The sequence below is a fragment of the Coccinella septempunctata genome, chromosome 4 (genome assembly GCF_907165205.1).
Source record: "Coccinella septempunctata chromosome 4, icCocSept1.1, whole genome shotgun sequence".
NCBI lineage: Eukaryota > Metazoa > Arthropoda > Insecta > Coleoptera > Coccinellidae > Coccinella > Coccinella septempunctata.
Window position 1 is genome coordinate 35,024,716 of NC_058192.1, and position 20,410 is coordinate 35,045,125.

Consider the following 20,410-nt stretch of genomic DNA (forward strand, 5'->3'; position numbering starts at 1 on the left):
ATTCTGTGATAATTAAATTGTTCTTTAGGCACATTCATTTGTTCGTCCTCCAAGGGCTCCTAGTCCTGCTCAAGGAACTGCTTGGTTGAATACAAATACATCAAATGGCTCTCAAATTAAAGGTGCTCCTACTGTTCTGAGTTCTCCAGTTAGAGGTGCTTTTGTCACTGGTAAACCATCATTGAGCAATAGGACTCAACCTTCAACTCAAGGTGTTCAATCTTTGAAACCAGCCACAATATTACATTCTGCTATTACTATTGGACAAACAGGACAGGTATGGATTTCATAATCAGTTTTAACTTTAATTTTTTTTAATGATTGAGTTGTTTTTTTATGATGTGGCAAGTTACTTATTTGCCACTGGTAGCTAATGTCTTAGAGCCGCGCTTCAGAAACTGTGCGTCACGACGCCTTGGGCCTCGGTATTATCACAGGGACGTCGTGAGGCGATCTAAATAGATTGGCTGTCTATGCTCAAAGATGCCCGGAAGAGCAAGCTAATCCTTCTCAAATATCAAACGAAAAGAGTTGAAGAAGGGTGTGGTTGCTTTTTGTCTTTTTTGTTTGCTTTCATTTTTGTTTTCATGTTTTGTTCTTCATTTTCTATTGAAAAATTAGATGCTATTTGGAGTTTTTCTGACAAATTGCTATTAGGATAGAACTACAACTGCTATGTAAATGTCAAGAAGGCCAGGGCGTCGCAAAAAAATGGCAACTTTCTAAGGGCGTTACAGTTGAAATAAGTTTGGAAAGCCTAGTCTAAGGGAAGTTCAGTCATGGGGTTTGTCGATTAGTTTCTTCTGAATAATTTAAATTTAGGGCGCCACCAGATTTCTTACCAGTTGATAACAAAATGAGATAATGAAATACTGCAGCCTGGAAGGTCTGAAGAAGCGATGTACCCTGAATGAGGTCATATAATCAGTGGCATAGCTAGGTAGTAAAGGGCCCTGGTGCAAAAAAAGAGATGGGGCCCCCTTATAACTTATTTTGTTTTTATCAAGTCGAAATATGAATACTTCGAAGATGCAGAGCCACTTCATCATAATTTATTCATCTGCTAAGCTACTAACTTTAAGTATGTACCCGACACCAGTGTCTTATGTAAGAATACTTCTACAATTATCGAGGAAAATACTCGAATGAATAATGTAGTTTTGGGTAATTCAATGAAATGAATCGGAAGATTTATTTATTTATTCATACAAAATATTCAATTGTGAATAAAAATATCACATAAAATATCGAAAATAATTCACATAGATGTTTCATATATTATGTACAAAGATTAGGTATTTAAAAACAAAAACCAGTTTTGTTTACAACCTTTTTCTAGTCTTATTTTTCGAGAAAAAATGTATGACCACGGTCAATTCTAGATTTGATGCAGTTTTATGCTCTATTGATATGAGAGATAAATGTCGCAGTCAAGCTTGACCCATAGAATTCCTTAAAAAAATTTTATTTTTTCTAATTTACTGAATGATCTTTCAGCTTCTGCAGACGTGACAGGAATTGTATGAAACAGTAATATTGCTGTGAATACTTCTGTTAAGTCGCATTCCAGCATTCCGTACTTCCTCATTTTTGTTCATAGAAAATTCGTGAATTGTCCATGATCTATTCAATTCCGGTAGAAAAAGGTGGTAAACATTGAGGAATTGAAGAGAAAAATTGGATCCTATTATATCGAAATATTTACGTTGAAATTGGTCCCACTTCCGAATCAAAGTTTTTTCATCTACATCTAGTGAAAATGATGGTGAATGAAAATTGAAATTATTTACAGTAAACATACCTTCGAATCGTGCATTTAATTATGACGTTATGGTATCTATTACAGTGAAGACCACATTGATTTTGAACATTTCTTCCCTGCTTCGAAATCTGTGATCAGAAGCTAATTCATCAAAATGTTTTCTTACTTTTTTTTGCCTTTTTTCTACGAAATGGTAATCTATACCATATAAAATGGCAGTTTCACTAGTCTTGCATTTGAAGGATTCGAAGTCATTTCTATAGATTTTCATTTTTGCATTCGTCTCTTCTAAAGCTCTCCATGCGTCGTCTAAATTGATGTTACATTTTTGTAGAGCTTTAGATGCATAATTGATATCATTCAATATACGGTGCATAAAATCGCAAAGGAAAATGAATTCGAAATTAAACATTTTTGTCTTAATCATTTCTGCCTGACTTCGCTCATCTCTACTGGAATTCTTGAGAATTATTTCTGATAATGCTTTTATTATATCGAAAAAGCGAAGTTCTATTGCCGCAATTGTATTGACCCTAGTGGACCATCTAGTAGGATTTAGTTTTTTCAAAGTGGTGTCCGATTCGCCAGTGAATTTTGACAGAAACTCCCAATGTTTGATGGTACTTCCGAAAAAATTATACAGCGCAATGTACATACTCCGCACTAGACTGAATATCTTTACATACATAGCTTTTATTCGGTTGTCGAATATATAAACAAAAAGATAAACATTATCCACTCAATTAGCCCATCTTAACTACTTAATTAACCAATTAATAAGATTGAGACCAATTCGGAAACATTAAATTGTTATTGTTATTGCCTTCTGTGACTGCGCAAGTGGCTGAACAAGCCAATTCTTGAAGATATATTTCTTCCACACTCCACACACTGGTAGTTTTCTTCAGAAAGATTTCGACGTGGCCTGTCTAGTTTATTATCGTTAAAGAGGGAAACGGTCCTTCTCCATGCGGTGCGATCTTGTGCAGTTGCTTCCCAATTGTTTTTTTTAATATTTAGAGCTTTTAAGTCCGAATGTAGCACATCCTTGTAGCGCTTCAGCTGTCCTCCCTGCTTACGTCGGCCGCTCTCCAACTCTCTTCGTCTATATTACCGTTGCTGTTTACGATGCTACCAAGATAATTGAAATGCTCTACAGTTTCTAAGGCTTCGCCCTGAATCCTGATAGGTAGTTGCTCTCGTGCAGGTGGAGTAGACATTATCTTGGTTTTATTGATGTTTATTTTGAGACCTAAGGCATCGTAAGCCCATGTATAAGTTTCGAGCATTGCCTGTAGCTGTTCGGGTGACTCCGCTACCAATCCACAATCGTCAGCATATTGTAGATCGGAAATATACCTTGATCTGGTTTTAGCTCTGAGTCTCTTTAGATTGAAAAGACCTCCATCGAATCTGTATTTAACCGCAATGCCTCGTTCTTGTAGTCTGGTATCAACCATAAGAGCTTATGCAGCAACAAACAGGTTAAACAGGATTGGTCCGAGCACGCAGCCCTGTCTGACTCCAGTTTGGGTGAGAAAAGGATCCGTCGGTTCTACGTCTATCAGAACCCTGGACCAGTTATTTTCATGGAGACTCCTGCATACACTGAGAAATTTGGGTGGCACACCGAAGCGGGCGAGGATTTTCCATAAGGCCTCCCGGTTAATGGAATCGAAAGCTTTGGCTAGGTCGATGAAGGCCATATATAATCTTATCTGCTGTTCTTTCGATTTTTCCTGGAGTTGCCTAAGGGTGAAAATTAGATCTGTCGTGCCTCTAGTGGGTCTGAAAGCGTTCTGAGTCTCTGGAAGGATAAGATCAGCATGTTTTGTTAGCCTGCTTGCCATTATTTTGGTTAGTATTTTTCCGCCAATTGACAGCAATGAGATACCTCTGTGATTTCCGCAGTCTGCAGCACTTCCCTTATTTTTAAATATGTTCACTATGAAGGCATCCCGAAAATCTTGAGGAACTTCGCCCTTAGCTCAGATTAAGTTGAAGAAAGATCTAAGTTCTTCTATGACTCTGCTTTGATTTACCAATGCTTTGTAAACTTCGGCTGGTATTTGGTCCGCGCCCGATGCTTTAAGCCATATTTTCGCGATTAAGACGCGTGAAGCGTCTTTAAGCGGTGCTATTCGAGCGAATAAGTCATGACGTCAGTCTTTAAGACGCTTTAAGCGGAACCTGGCGGTCTGTGGAGAGCGCCTGTGTCATAGAGTCATCTTGTCTCTGGCCTGTGTCGTCTTAGGGTACGTTCATACCGAAGATGCCTGGATGAGCGCGGTGGAGGTCGCGGTCGCGATTTTTACATCGATGTCAAAACAAACCTTCATATTCTAATGAGACCGTACATACCAAGGATGTTTCACCCGTTCACCCTCGCCGCTTATCATCGCGGTTTACAGCGATGTCAATCGCAGAACAAAATAGTTTGATTTTATAAGCGATCGAGCTGTTGCCGCGAGGTACCTTGCACGCTTATTGGCGCTCTTCAAATCACGTGAAATTCACCAGGGTAACGTATTTATTTTTCAGTTCGTTTGTGAGCTTTGACTGAAAGGAAAGCATCTTCGACATGTACTGCCAGACATCGATGTAAACCTCGACCGCGATCGCGACCTCCACCGCGCTCATCCATGCATCTTCGGTATGAACGTACCCTTAGGGAGATCGGCCACCGAATGCGAAGTTGAGCGAAGCTGTGCTTTTTCAATGCTAAATCACGAGCTGCGTCACTCGATTCGTAGCTTGTCGATTATATTATTACTGAAAATGCTTAGCTTCGCGCAACTTCGCATTCGGTGGCCGATCTCCCTTAAGCGGAAAGAGGTAATATAAAGAAGAAGGGAGAATATGTTGTTTATATCGAATTTCATTTGAATTCCTACTAGGGAAGAGTGCTTTTATTGCCAATAATGCAGTGTCTGCATTATCATTTAGAATAAATAAATATTTTTCAAATAATAGCCAAAGAACAAAAATTGAAAAATTCACAATTCGATTCGCTGTCTAATGACAACGACAGATGACTCAACCATCAGCGATATTCTATTTTTGCGACAACAAAATTAATGACGTCACGCTTAAAGACGCTTTAAGACATCGATTAAGACGCTTAATCGCCAAAATATGGCTTTATTGTTTTTCAGGTAACTTATGGCCTCTTTAATTTCCTCCAGGGTAATCTCGTTGTCCAAGGGCATTGCGAGGTCGTACTGAGGTAACAGGTTTATGGCTCTATCGTCGGTAGCAGAATGTTGATTCAGAATTGTTGAATAGTGATCTTTCCACCTTTCTTTTAGTAGGTTCTTATCTTTTATTAAATTTCCATTTTCGTCTTTGAGTGGGCAGACTTTTCTCTGTGTCGGACCATATACTTTCTTAACTTCATGCTGATCTGCGTAACCTTGTATCTCTCTTGCTTTGTTAGTCCACCATTGATTTTTGATTTGTCTTATTTTTTTGCGAACTGATTGTTTTACATCATCATATTTTTTTAGATTTTCATTATTCGGGTTGTTCTGTATTGACTGGAAAGCATTATGTTTTTCATCCAGGATGGGTTGTATTTGATGTAAATTTTCCGTAAACCAGTCTTCTTGCTTCTTGTTCTCTGTGACGCCGACAACTGATATACTGGCCACGTAGAGGGAGTCTCTCATATTTGCCCAAAGTGTTTCAACATCATCGCGGTCGTTGGTCGTTAGATCGGTCAATCTTGACTCCACGTCTTGGCGTAGCTGGTCAACAATAGATTAGGATTGCAGCCGTTCAGTATTGATCCTCGTTCTGGTTTTAGTTTGTTTTTTCTTTCGATAAGAAGGTTTTAAGGTTGCTGTCATTTTAGAGATTACGATGCGGTGATCAGTCCAGCATTCGATGTTGGTAATGGCTTTGGTAATTTTCACCTCTTTTAAGTGTTTTTTCTTGACTATAATGTAATCAATCATATGCTAGTGTCCAGATCTCGGATGTTGCCATGTGCCCTTGTATTTATTTCTCTGTCTGAACTGCGTGTTGGTTATGGTTAGATTGTGCTCGATGCATTTTGTCATCAGAAGCTCTCCGTTACTGTTGATATTTCCTGTTCCATGAGGGCCAATTACACCCGGCCAGATTTCAGCTTTTCTGCCTACTCTCGCATTGAAGTCGCCCAACAAAATCACCCGGTGACTTTTTGGAATGTGTGTGTGTAAATTTTCGAGTTGCTCATAAAATGCTTCTTTGGTCTGCTGCTCGGCGCTCAAGGTTGGTGCGTAAGCACTAATGACGTGCAGAAAGCTTTTATCCTGCAACTGATATTTTAGCGTCATTAATCGTTCAGATATACCATGAGGTAATTCTGTCAGTCGAGGCATTAGACTTGTTCTTACTGCGAAGCCGACTCCGTGTATCTTTGGAGATCCATTCGGCAAACCTTTCCAAAAGAATGTGTAGTTGCCGTCGACAAGACTACCTTCGTCTAAAAGCCGCATTGAGACAATCCAACTCGTGAGCAATAATGGCCGTTCTTCTTTCAGGTCGATTTGAGGTGTCGGAATCTTGGAGTGTACGAATATTCCATGCTGCGAATGTAAAAGTTTCCTTGTTGTTGCTCTTATTATTCCGATGATTTGCTCGAGCAGACCCCCTCCCGGAGATCCGACTGAGGGGGTATTTTGCCTCCGGAGTGTTTTGTTCCGCTAAAACAATTCATCTTCTTGTTAGCTGCGTGTGTATATAGCCAAAACCAGTACGCGCTGATCCTAGCTTAAGTTGCAACGAAGGTACTGTTCATGGCACAGGGGGTCTGCGACAAGGAACTCTCCATTAGATGGTGAATGCAACTTGCCATTTTCACCCGCTCTCGTTTGTCTCCGACCCAACCATCCACCCGGGTTGGTTACCGGATCTCTGACTGGGTTGCTCGGATTAACAGAGGGCACCTCGTGTCGGTGAGAGTCGGATTCGGGCAGCAGAGGCTGAGTGGGACTAGCCGGATGCCGTCCCATATATTCGCTTACTACCCATTTGCCCCTCCACTGAATATCTTTAATCTGTTTCTGTACACCATTATACACACCGCTCATCACACTGACCCCATCATAACCTTGACTCACGCATTTTTTCAAATGAATATTTTTTTCGAGAAAAAATTAGGTCGGCTGTTTCACTAAGTCTGCCGCACCGTGTTTGAATACTGCATAAAAGCCTAGAAATACTTCTCTTACTTCTAAATCAACTGGATGTCCATTTCCCGATCTAGTTATTACAGCCCCCCTCACAACAATGCTTAGCTGGTCTACCTTCGAAATGTCCTGTGTTGTATCTAATATGATCGCGAAAAACGGCGATGGTCTTATTTGTTCTAGCAGATGATTTTCAAGCGTGCTTCCCAGGCAGTCAATCATTTCATTTTGAATTGTTGGACTCATATCTTGTAGATCATAGAAACAATGATTTCTAAATGAAAATTATAATAAAATTTATGACTTTGAATAAATGAATTGGAGAACAATTTAAAAATTTACCTTCTGGCATATCCAGTACTTGCCAAACAATATTAAGAAAATTTCTGGTTGATAAAGCTTATTATAGTGCAGATGATTTCTTAAATAAGAGGAATTTAGAAGAATTTATGTTGATTTGTATTCGATATTTCAATATGTCATTTCCTTGTATTCAATGTTCAATATTTTCGTTTGACACGATCTACACCTGAATGGTACTTAGATCAAATAAAATCTATCTATCTATCTATACTATTATCCACTCCTGAACCATGTAGTTTTATTGGTTAGATATTCTTATTCAGAAGAGTCCACTTCTCACGAGGGATGACAATTTCGATTTCGTTTATAATGAATCCATCATCTTTTTGATATATTCATCGCAAAAGTGCTCTTGACACACAAATTGGTTTCCAATTTTTTCTCAAAAATGCACTCGGAAATTTTATCTGTTCTCCTTTTCTTTCCGATGCCAAAACACTCTTACACTAGCGCAAGCTTCAACATTTCACCATGGTCATATGTTGCTCTCTTGTCAAAAATCAAAAATAATAATATTATTCTAATTATCCGTCCCCAGGAAGACAGTTTACTCAGCCAACTTCAACCAAAGATTATAGAGTAGAAAGATAGGAAACGCCCTCATATCGCTAGTAATAAAAACCGACTACATTTTGGCCAGTGAAAACACATTTGACAGTATCAATGAAATACGCTGTTGGATGTGATAAATTTTTATTTGCAATCTATAAAAATCTTACAAAAATTTTAAATTATGGACAACCAATAGAGCTTTGACTAGGACACAAGTGTGTATTATGGTTATCTGCTATAGGTATGTCAAAGGTGTTTTTTCTGTGCAAAACGTTTTGAATGAATAAACTTAGTTGAATTTGTATAATTTATATCAGAAATTAATATGAACCAATATTCAATTTACCGTCATAGGATACACATTTCCGTTACTTACATATTATTTACAAAATTTTTAGAACCACAATTGAAAAAACCTTACAGAGGTATAATACAAGACCTGTATTCAAGCCCGTCAGTATCATTTCTTCATGCTTTTTTTATGATTTCTTCATGGTATGGTCTCTTATGACACAATATTCTGATTGATTTATGAATGAACACTCACAGAAGGTTTCATAAAACTTTCACTTTCCAAACGACGATTTGACAGTCACCCGATTCCCAAATCGAAATCAACAAAAAAAGTCATAATTTGTCCTAAATGGGCCCTTCATGCAAGGGATGCTTCCTACATATAACAATTTACGTGGATGTACAGTTCTCAATTGAATTGAAGTTAAATATTCATTGCACATGGTGTAGTCAGTAGTGTTTGCAGGCCTGAAAATTTTATCCACTTCGTAGCACTGAAAATAAAAATCAATGAATGACCGAGTCACATGTTACCAGTTTTAATACTTACATTCCCATTTTCCTTCGTTTCATTTGATCCACAGTTCTTCACCATACAAAAATTGTCGAACGATATTTTGAGGTTTTCACCAAGAAATTTGACAAAAATTTCAATAATCAACAACTAGAACGAGCTTGATGAACAAAAGGCGATACGAGAATCAAAGCATTCAAAACCACTTTGATCAAAATGGCCATCTGACATCTCACAAAATTTCATATGTCCTCGAATTAATATTTTAACCAGTTTTAGGGCCTTAAAAACACATTTGAAACACAGATGGCGCTCACATCACTTTAGTCGCTTCGTTTCCTATCTTTCTATTCTATAATCTTTGACTTCAACCAGTTTAAATCAAAATTTCGTCATCCCGTGATCGCGCGCCTATTGGCAAAAACATGATCTACCCTATTAGTACATATTTCAGGGGACAAAAATCTATGGTCTCCAAGCAGCGATCGTTCTCAGAATACCTAAGAAGGCTTCAAAACGTAGAAATCGACCATTAGATAGCGTCCAACTTAGTTTCAAAAGTTTGGTTCTTTGAATTTTTGGTCATAATGAGAAAACTGGAAGACGTGGGTGGATCTTGTGTTTGAAAAAGATTTATCAAATAAATAAAAAACTGCTTACATTACAAAATTAATTTCATTCGATAAAACCGTTTGTGAGAAAGAACTAAAAATAATTTTTTTTTTAATAGTTTTTCAACAGACTGTATCTTTTGAACCAAGCGGATTCAGAAAAAATGGTAACGAAAAAAGTGTTTCTTTTGATCTCATGAATCTATTGTTGAAATATCGGCTTATTTTTGAGATCGACTCAAAAATCTTACGCGATCGACAGTTTGAGCACTCCTGTTCTACATGTCACAGAATCCTATTGCAGGACTGATGTATTTCGATGTTACTCTAGAAGCATATATTGTAGGATGTAATCGTTCTTCCAAATAGGCAATGTGTTTTTTCCAATTTAGTTCACTATCAAGATATACTCCTAGGAATTTTGTGCTATGTGACAAATCATATTTGATGGTGTTAATATTTACTGACTCTGGGTCATCGATACCTGTATTCATTGGATGAAAGGAAATTAGAATTGTTTTATCTTTATTTAATATGAAGTTGTTTACGTTGAACAATTTGCTTGCTTCCATCATCATGGTTTCCATCAAGATTTTCAAGTCTGGCCACACTGATTCCATCAAAAGGACATTTGTATCACCTGCATAGTTTGTTCTTGATATTCTGTTATCCCTCCAAATTATGCCTACGCCAAAATCATTTATGCGTAATAAGAAGATTGAAGAAAGAAAGCGCTGAAATTTCTAAAATATGTCCCAGAGATCCCGAGGATGAGTTTCGTTTGAGCGAAACTTGGTTCGTGATATTCGAGTGTTCCAATATTATTCATCTTGTCACTCGTTACAAAAACAGCAAAAAAATGATATTTTCCGGGAAAATCACAAAACGTTTCTAATGATGTAACATGTTCCCATATGAAAACCTCGTGGTTTCGATAATAAAGTTAAAATCTATTAAAGTGAGTTCCTTACAAATTTCATCTGACACAATCCCTTGTATGAATGATATAAACACCTTCAGTCGTGTTTTGAATGATTTCTTTAAAATGTAGTCGTACGCTGAAAACCATAGATTTTATTAATCCAAGCTGAATACCCTCAAATTCATAAAAATTTGACTTTATTCCAGAAACCATGAGGTTTTTATTTAGGAATATCATACATCATTAGATGCGTATTTTGATTTTCTCTGAAGATATCAGAGATATCAGATCACGGTGTTTTATTTGGAACATTCGACTTTTTACCGTTTTTGTATCGAGACGACAGGACGAAGAATTTTGGAACAGCATGTATATCACAAGCCAAGTGTTTTCTACATGAAACTTATCCTCTGAATGTCATGGACATATTTACAGAATTTCAGTTTACTAAAATAATAATGATAAATAAATTATGTCATTGAAAATCCTGAAAGAATGCCAGTATTTCTTAGCCCGAGTGTCCATTGGAAGCGTTTTCGTGCGGCTACACGCTCTCGCGAAACGAGCGTTTGTAGCCGCTACAAAACAGGAGGCGCGGCGCTACAGAGGTTGCCCACTGGTAGTGGAGTAACGTTAGACTGTAAAATGATAAAATGTAGGAACCCACGGAACATGCATCGATTTCGATACCCACAATAGTGGGTACCCCCTTCACGTATTTTATTGTCAAATTTGCTTCCCCATTCAGTTGTCGCAGTTTCAGTTTTTCCCTCACTTTCCGCAAACCAGCCAACTGATTTGGAGTGAGGTCATCGGATATTTGTAACCTACTAAAAGCTGATGCAGTTGACAAAAGTTTTTTACCCCTCAACACAGTCAAAGCAGTGACCGAGTTAGCAAATCTTACCAATAGGGGTCTAGGATTCCCTCCATCCGCAGTACCGATTCTGTTATGAGAGACAATGTGCTGGACGCCAGCTGGAAAGATATGGCCGACAATAGAGCGGACCATATCGTCATCCGCAGCGCCATCAGTTGCCTCAGGCAGGCGCCTGATGATCACATTATTGGATCTTCGCACCCTCTCAACAATCTCAGCAGAGTCCACCATAACCCCGTCCGCACCAGACTCATGCCCACAGAAGGATCCACGCCTCTAAATATGGCCGAGAATCAATAGAACCAACGCAAAAAACAGTCAGCTTATACCTTTGATCGGGAAAGGCTATCAAAATTCGAAACAATGAAAAAGTTAATATTCATTATTTTCAAGGATATACAAATTCATTCATAATATGAATATAGTACAGATGCTTTCTAGAAAACGACTAAACATTGTATTTGTTGGGTGTCTGAGAAGTATCTGTAGAGAAAAATAGACGAACTCTTAGTTTTTATTTTCCGGAATTTTTTTTGACAGTACATATAAGCACATTAGAGTGTTATTATTACTATCGTTTTAAAATAACGAGCGTAAGTAATAATAAAAATAATATAAAAATAGTGTTCTGAAAGAAGGAATGTTTGTACACTGCAAACATTTATCATAACAATTATAACATAGTAGTAAGCCCATAGGCTTGTAGGTAGATTCACCTTTACAGGCTGATTCGCCTTTCGTCCGATTAAGTGATGATTCTTATATTGATTATTATCATGTTAGTTGGGGAGTCGACGATGCTAAGGCGGGATTTACTCGAGCGTCGTGGAGACCTAGTGGATTTTGAAAAATACAGGGTAGAAAAAAAAAGGTTCTATGAAGCCAGCACTGTTAGCGGTGGGAAAAGCGTCTGCAGGTTTCCAAAGATATAGAAGAAAATCGTCAGGTGTACATACTCGAGCGTGTCTCTGATAATAAATTAATGTTAATCTGACTATTTGAGTGTTGGGGCTGGCCCTACGGAAGATTTGAAAATGATAAAAACAATTTTTTTCCGAGCTTGTCAAATTTTTGAGACCAATTGGACCCAAAGGAAGCTGATTTTCTAGAGGCTGACAATTTCTAAGGTCACAGTAGCCCTTTGAAAAAGCAAAAAAAATCGTTACTTGTACATACTCGAGCGTGTCAGATTTTTATGCAGATGGTTAATCTCGGTGTTGCAGACATGTTGACCCACTAATCTGACAATAATCAAGGGGGTTTTCTTAATCTGACAGTTTGAAGATGATAACAAGGAATTTTTTCAAATATCTCCCGCCTGTTCCTCTGATCGTTTCTGTATTCATTGTGAAAGTTGTAGATAATAAAATGCTATTCATCTTTTTTCTGAATCAATTTCACATACTCTTTTAACTGTTTTCGAGTTAGAGGGCGATAAGGGCGAGGAGCTTAGCCACACATGAGAAAGGCCAAGGTCATTGTAGAAACCCAGTCTAATGTACATTTATCGCCATATATCTCAAAAATGTTCAGATGTAGAAAAAATTGCTTCAGACAAAATTTGGGAAAAATTTTATGCGCTAAAACTTTTATAATGAATGCAGAAACAATTTGAAGCCCAGGAGAGGAGATAATTAAAAAAAAAAGATTTTGGTGATCTTTATGGCAATTTTTATTGCTTCGGCATGCTGAAACTGTCAGATTATGTTTTTTCCATTATTGTTGAATCATTAGCTTCAAAATAAGAAAAAAAGCCTCCGCGCTCGAGAATGCAAATGTGACTTTTTTTGCAAATTTTGCGCCCTCCCGTACATTTTCGTCACGCTTAAATTGTCAGATCAAGAACAAACCCTCTCAACATGTAATCAACCACACTTATATTAATCTGACACGCTCAAGTATGTACAATGATCTTTTTTTACTATTCTGACAGACTGTCCTAGACAATTTCCCCCATATACAGGTCTGATTTTCGTTAGAGATACTCTACAGGGTACAAGGTATCATCCCTTGTATTGATCAGACATGCTCGAGTAAATCTCGAATTTCCCTCTTGGGTTCCTCAACCATATCAAACAAATCAAGAAAGGTGACAATTTATGTAACCTCAAAGAGTAGTTGCCATAAGGAAGTGCTGACAGATACAGGTCGAGTCAGCCCTGCCAGTTTATATTGTGAATATATTATTTTATTATAGTTTGATTTAGACCATAATTGTTCCTGTTTCCCTTATTATTTACGAATTAACACCTATTTCATAACTCTGATTTAAAATATATTTTCGAAAAATCAATTTTAAAATTATCCAGCAATTTTTTTGTTTTGCGAACCATTTGGCGCCCCTTTGTGAGTAGCGCCCGGGGCATGATGCCCCCCCTTGCTCCCCCCTCACTACGCCACTGCCACGGTCCTCGGAGAAATTCACTAAATCTGTTCTGGGGTTGAACAGTCTTAAGGAGGGGACAGTGTAACCAGTCCGGCCCTTGCGGTCGGTCCTTTCGAGAACTAGAGCGGTCGGTAGGTTCTGGAAAGGTTCGCGAAGGTACCTGAATGTTTCCGGCGCCTATATAAGCCTAGCGGAGGAGCAGGTAGGCAAGTAAAAGTACAGTTACAGTGCAAGTGACTAGTGGAAATAAATAGAAGTGACATAGTTAGTTTGTGAGTTATAAGTGTATTAAGTGTAAATAAATAATTTTAATAAGTTGGACGTTTTAATCGAGCGAAGAAAATGTTACAATATTTTCCGAAGAGATTCGACAAGAAGAAATTTACATATTTTCATTAAGTATGGCACATCATATAAACATGGTAACATGGTCCATAGGAACAGTTGCAAAAAATTAAGGGGGTGATTCTTCGTCAGAAATTAGGGTGTCCAACCTTCTGAAGTAGAACTAACTTGATGCAATAACAAGTGCCAAAATTACCGTTGCTCGGGGTTTTTTGATGGAAATGGGTTGTTACCAACATATTGAACACGATTTATGGGGTGAAAAATCTGCATCAAAAACTAGCCCCCCTCCAACCCCCTGAAGTTGAACTTGATGCAGTAACAAGTGTAAAAAAAAACGTTGCTCGGGGTTTTTTGATGGAAATGGGTTGTTACCATTATACTGTTTTTGTTTTTTATCAAATAGAAATCTGTTTTGGTATTATTCAGTTATTTCTGGAATGATGAGTGTGGAAAATTATTGAATTTTTGAATTTGGGTTAATTTCTCCGCATGAAACGTTCACAGATTTGTAGTTTTCGGTTATAGTTTTTTTAAGCACAAATTATTTCATCCTATAGGTCGTGTTCAGTATAAGGGTAACAACCAATTTCCATCAAAAAAGCCCGCGCAACGTTTTTTTTACACTTGTTATTACTGCATCAAGATAGTTCAAATTCAGAGGGTAGGAGGTGGGGTAGTTTCAAAAATTCGATAATTTTTCACACTCATCATTCCAGAAATAACTGAATAATACCAAAACAGATTTTTATTTGATAAAAAACAAAAACGTGTTCAGTATAATGGTAACAAACCATTTCCATCAAAACACCCCGAGCAACGGTTTTTTTACACTTTTTACTGTAACAAGTTAGTTCAATTTCAGAGGGTTGGAGGGGGGTAGTTTTTGATGTACAAATTATTTCATCCTATAGGTCGTGTTCAGTATAATGAAAACAACCGATTTCCATCAAAAAACCCCGAGCCACGGATTTTTTTTACACTTGATACTGCATCAAGATAGTTAAATTTCAGAGGGTTGGAGGAGGGGTTGTTTTTGATGCAAAAATTATTTCACCCCATAGATCGTGTTCAGTATAATGGTAACAACCCATTTCCATCAAAAAACCCCCAGAAACGTTTTTTACACTTGTACTGCATCAAAATAGTTCAACTTTAGAGGGTTAGAAGGGGGGTAATTTTTGATGCACAAATTTTCACCCTATAGGTCGTGTTCAGTTTGATGGTAACAACCCATTTCCATCAAAAAAGCCCAAGCAACGGTTTTTTTTTTGCATTTATTACTGCATCATCGTACAGCATCAGTTATCATCCTTCAGTAGAATTTTTATATAGTGTTGATACACAGCTATTTCTGAGAGAACGTGCTGAATTTAGGTTTAATTTTGGAAAGGCTAATTATGAGGTTGTCAATGAGAGACTTTCTTTGGTTGACTGGGACTTGTTGTTGAACGATGATGATGTTAACATGCGAGTGAATAAATTTAACGCGGTCATAAATGATTTGATTCATAAGAATGTTCCGAAGTGTAGAATCAACACAAGATTTCCTCGTTATTTCTCGAGAAATACGATCCGGGTCATTAAAGAAAAAAATAAATTTCATAGAAAATGGAAACGATATAACAATTATTATGACTTTGTACGGTTTAAAGAGCTGAGGTCGAGATCGAAGAAACTTGTTCTTTCGGATTTTAGAAATCATTTGGAAAAAGCTGAGCAAAATTTGGTGGAGAATCTCAGGAATCTATTTAGGTTCGTTAAGCAGAAGAGAAAAACTAGTAGCTTCCCCAATGAAATGTTTTTAGATGAACATCAAAAGGGTGTCAATTGTAGGCAAGTGGCTGATTTATTTGCAAAGTTTTTTGCGACTGTTTACGAGCCTGGCAATGCGTGCGGTGATTTGGATGACCAGATACAGGCTCTCCATAACGTTGTGTACTTGTGGGATATTTTTTTGAGTGATGAGGAAATTGGAGAGGCGTTACGTACTATCAATATATCGAAAGGTTCAGGACCGGACGGTATTCCACCTTTATTCTTGAAGAATTGTGCTGAAAACTTAATCAAACCATTAAGTGTAATATTTAATTACTCTCTCAAAAAGGTAGTTTTTCCGCAAGAATGGAAGTTGTCATCTGTAACACCTTTATTTAAGAGCGGACAGAGCAATTTGATTCGAAATTACAGACCTATTACCATTATGTCCTCTATTCCAAAGTTGTTCGAATCTCTTGTCTACAAGTATATTGCTAGCCATATAAAACATTCTATAGTCGAGGAACAGCACGGATTCATTAGGGGGAGAAGTTTGGAAACGAATTTATTACAGTTTTCTGAGTATCTCTGTGGGAGTTTGGATGATCAAAGTCAGGTTGATGTGATATACACAGATTACGAAAAGGCTTTTGACAAGGTGAGCCACTTGTTATTGAGTAGGAGACAGGCGGAGGTGGGAGTGACTGGAAACCTGCTCAGGTTCGTATATAAGGAATCGATCTCAATATCTTGTGATTAACGGAGAGTGCTCCGATACTTTTTACTGTGCTTCTGGTGTGCCGCAGGGTTCACATCTGGGACCATTACTTTTCATCATATATATCAACGGCTTCAAGGGATGTTTCAGACATTGTGAATTCCTGCTGTACGCTGATCTTAAATTTTTCAGGAGGGTATCTAGTGTCGACGATTGTAACATGATTCAGGGTGATTTGAATAGGGTTCTACGTTACTGTGGGGAGTAGCACCTGTTTCTGAATTTTTCAAAGTGTCATAAAATAACTTTTACTCGAAATCGAGAACCCATTGAGTTCAATTACAGTATTAATGGCGAGAATCTTCACGTGCAGAATTTTACTGAAGATTTGGGTGTTCTTTTTGATAAAAAGCTCTTGTTTGATTTGCACATCGAGAAAATAATTAGTGATAGTAATCGGATGTTGGGCTTCATTCTTCGCCAAAGCAGACTCTTTGGAAATAATAAAACTTTTTTGACCTTATTCTATTCCTTGAACTTCGCATCCTGTATATGGAATCCACAATATAAATGCTACATTAATAGATTGGAAGAAGTACAGAAAAGATTCCTCAGATTTCTGGCATATAAAAATAATTGTACCATAGTCAATCACGATTATTCACAGATAAGGCAGGATTTTGGACTCATGTTGCTCTCAGATAGAAGGAAAATCACGGACGTTCTGTTGCTCTTTAAAATTGTAAATAATATGGTCTCGATTCCAAGGACATTGGAAAGTATTCCCTTCAGGATTCCTGACATTAGACTTCGTAATAATAATTTGTTTTACACCCCGTACAGACGTACAAATTGTTCACGAAACTCTCCACTCAATCGTATGATGGATACTTATGGGATATTTTTTGATGATTTTGATCTCTTTAATTCAAACTTTTTGTCTTTCAAGAAAATGCTGACGAAAGAACTCTCATAGAATTGCTGATGTATTGTATTTTTTAATGAATCATGGATTGTTAATTGAAGTATATTGATAATTTGTGTGTATATATATGTATATTCTGTATTGCTTTTGCTGTTTTTTGGTTGTGAGCTTATTGCATGGATGTAGATATTTTTACTTTTAGCGAATACTGTTTCTGGGGTTACCTGTTAGTATTTCTGTTTTTCATAAATAAAAAATAAATAAATAAAAAAAATCAAGGTAGTTCAACTTCAGAGGGTTGAACGGGGGGGTAGTTTTTGATCCACAAATTATTCCACCCCATAGATCGTGTTCAGTATGTTGGTAACAACCCGAACAACGGGGGTTTTTCACAGTGTATCAAGATCATTGAACTCTAAAAGAACTGGAAGGGCCTCTTAGGTACCGAAATACGACGGAAAGTGTGTCCAACTGAGACGGAAGATATAGAGCAACCCATCTCTTTCTAATGGTTCGGCAACCAATCGAATAACCGCATCACACGTCGGACGCAGCAGTCGTCTTGAACGAGGAGAAGAGAACAGGCAAGAATGTCAAGGAGGGTTTTCAGAAACTGATCATACACAACGTGAAGTATATTTGGAACGAAGAAAGAGGAAAGATAGAAAAATCAACTCCCAAAAACTAGAAACAACAATACAAGCAGGGGTCACAAAGAAGAAAAGGACAAGGCATGAAAAAGGGCAAGAGAACGATAAATCGAGGGAGGTGAAATGGAAGGCTATGTGGAAGATAGCAACTTGGAATGAGAGGAGTTTGCAGGGAAAGGAAGTTGAACTGGAGGCTGAATTTGAGGATATGGGACTGGAATTACTGGCAATAACAGAAACGAAGAAAAAAGGACAAGGATCAATAAGAACAAAAAATGGACATCTATTAATCTATAGTGGAGTGTAGAAAAGCACAAGGGCCAAATCTGGGGTAGGATGTCTGATAAGTGGGAGAATATCTGGAAGTGTATATGGATGGAGAGGTTGGTCAGACCGGATTTTATCGGCAGAAATCGAGGACCTGAATGATAGAATAAAGACTAAAATAGTGGTTTATGGACCTAATGAAGATGACAAGAAGGAAACTAAAGAGAAATTTTGGGGGGAACTAACAACTATCACTGTGGAAGCGAAGGGAACAATAATTATCTTGGGCGACTTCAATGGTAGAGAAGGTAGAGGAGGCAGGAAGTAATGGGACCATTTGGAGAAAAGGTTAGGAATGATAATGGTGAGCGACTGCTTAATTTTTGTCTACTCGATAGTATGTTAATAACCAATTCCTTATTTGAACACAAGGTCAAACATAGATACACAAAAAAAAAGAAGTCGTGAGGAGAAATCAATAATAGATTATGTTCTACTACAAAGAGAACAAGATCGAATGTTATAGATACAAGAGTGAGAAGACGGCCAGAAATTGGGAGCGATCATTACGTGGTGGTAACTAAAATGAAAGTGGATATGAATAGAAGCATTAAGAAAAATGAAAGCAAAGGAAGGAAAATAGAAAACGAATGCCTGAGAGCATATAGACTATCAAACACAGAAGTGGCAGCAATGTATAAAAAGAAGACGAAAATAAAATTTGAGCGGGAAAGTTATCAGATAAATGACTCAACAATGAATAGCATGTGGAACAAATTTAAAAATATAGTCATAGAATCGGCAAGAGAAGTTTGTGGAAGTTATAAAAAATCGAATAAGAAGAAGCAAGCAGCATGGTGGAATAAATAAGTGAAAGCGCAATTAAGGTTGAAAAAGGAAAAATGGAAGAAGTATCTAAGCAACCGAACCACGGACAATTATGAAGAATATAAGAAACAGAGAAATGTTAAGGTCTTTCTATCGCTGAAGAAGGAAAAGTGGAAAGAGTTTGGGGAGAAAATGGAAAACAGCTATAAGACAAATCAAAAACTATTCTACAGAACTCTAAAAGCACAAAGAAGCGAAAGAAATAATGAAAATGTGAATATAAAGGGTAAAAATGGAATTCTGTTAACGGGAGATAAGGAAATAATGGAGAGATGGAGAGAATATTTTTTACAACTGCTGAATGATGGTCAGAACGAAATACAAGATCGATACGTACCACCTGAAAGTGTTGAAATTGGTGAAGAAGGAAGAATAACACTTGAAGAGCTGAAGCAGGCCATAGAAATGTTGAAGAATGGAAAGGCGCCTGGAAGTGACAAGATAACCTCGAAAATGATTAAGAACTTAGGACAGAATGGATTGGAAAGTTTACTAAGGATTTCCAATAAGGCTTGGAAGGATGAAATAATCCCAGAAGATTGGCAGACAGCCCTAATAGTTCCGATATACAAAAAAGGTGACAAACAAGATTGCAGTAATTATCGGGGAATAACTTTATTGAGCACTGCTATGCAAATATATCAGAAAATATTGGACAGAAAGATCAGGGAGAAAATCGAAACAACACTAGAAGAAACACAGAGCGGCTTCAGGAGAGGACGAAGCATCCAAGATCATGTTTTTACTATGAAGATACTCTTCGATAAAGCGAGAATGGAGAACAGAAAACTATATATAGGCTTTATAGACCTAGTGAAAGCCTTTGGTAAGGTGAAAAGAGAAAAGCTATGGGCTATGAACTATGATTATTGTGTCCTCCACGGTTAAACAAAAAAAAAAAAAAATCTTTTAGTGGGAACAAGGACAAACACCGAAAAACTCTTAGACTATATTTGGCGACGTTTCGTAGATTTTCATCTACTTCATCAGGCCTGAAAACATTAAGAATGACTACAAAACTATACACAAAAATAGTATAGAAATTACCTCTATAAATTAGAGTTTTTAAAAAGCATTGAACATAAATTAAAAGGTAATATCAGTCATCAATCATAAAATTCATCATATAAAAGCACATCCAAACCAAACAACGTTAGAAAATTCCAGAATCAAGGGTTACAGAAAATATTAACCTCAAAGAGGCCCAGTCATGAACTGTCAGCTACCAACCACGGAACACCAATTTCTTATATTACAACCACAACAATTAACTCATCTCAAATTCGTGTATTTAGTCAGGATGGAATTGTACAATCTGCTTAGGTGTTCAGTATCAGACCTAAAATTCATTATTATTGGTTTGGTGATGTTAATGTGTATTATCTCCAAGATGTTTCTTTT

General features: G+C 37.3%; 1 protein-coding gene across 6 annotated transcripts in view; it reads left to right on the forward strand.

The window, feature by feature from the left end:
- Positions 1-20,410, forward strand: part of LOC123311813 (histone deacetylase complex subunit SAP130) — a 167,037-nt gene that overhangs the window by 1,724 nt on the left and 144,903 nt on the right. For all 6 annotated transcript variants that reach the window (XM_044895915.1, XM_044895914.1, XM_044895911.1 and 3 more), the window contains exon 3: positions 29-277. In XM_044895915.1, the coding sequence (XP_044751850.1) occupies positions 29-277 (249 nt within the window). The remainder of the gene's footprint in view (positions 1-28; positions 278-20,410) is intronic.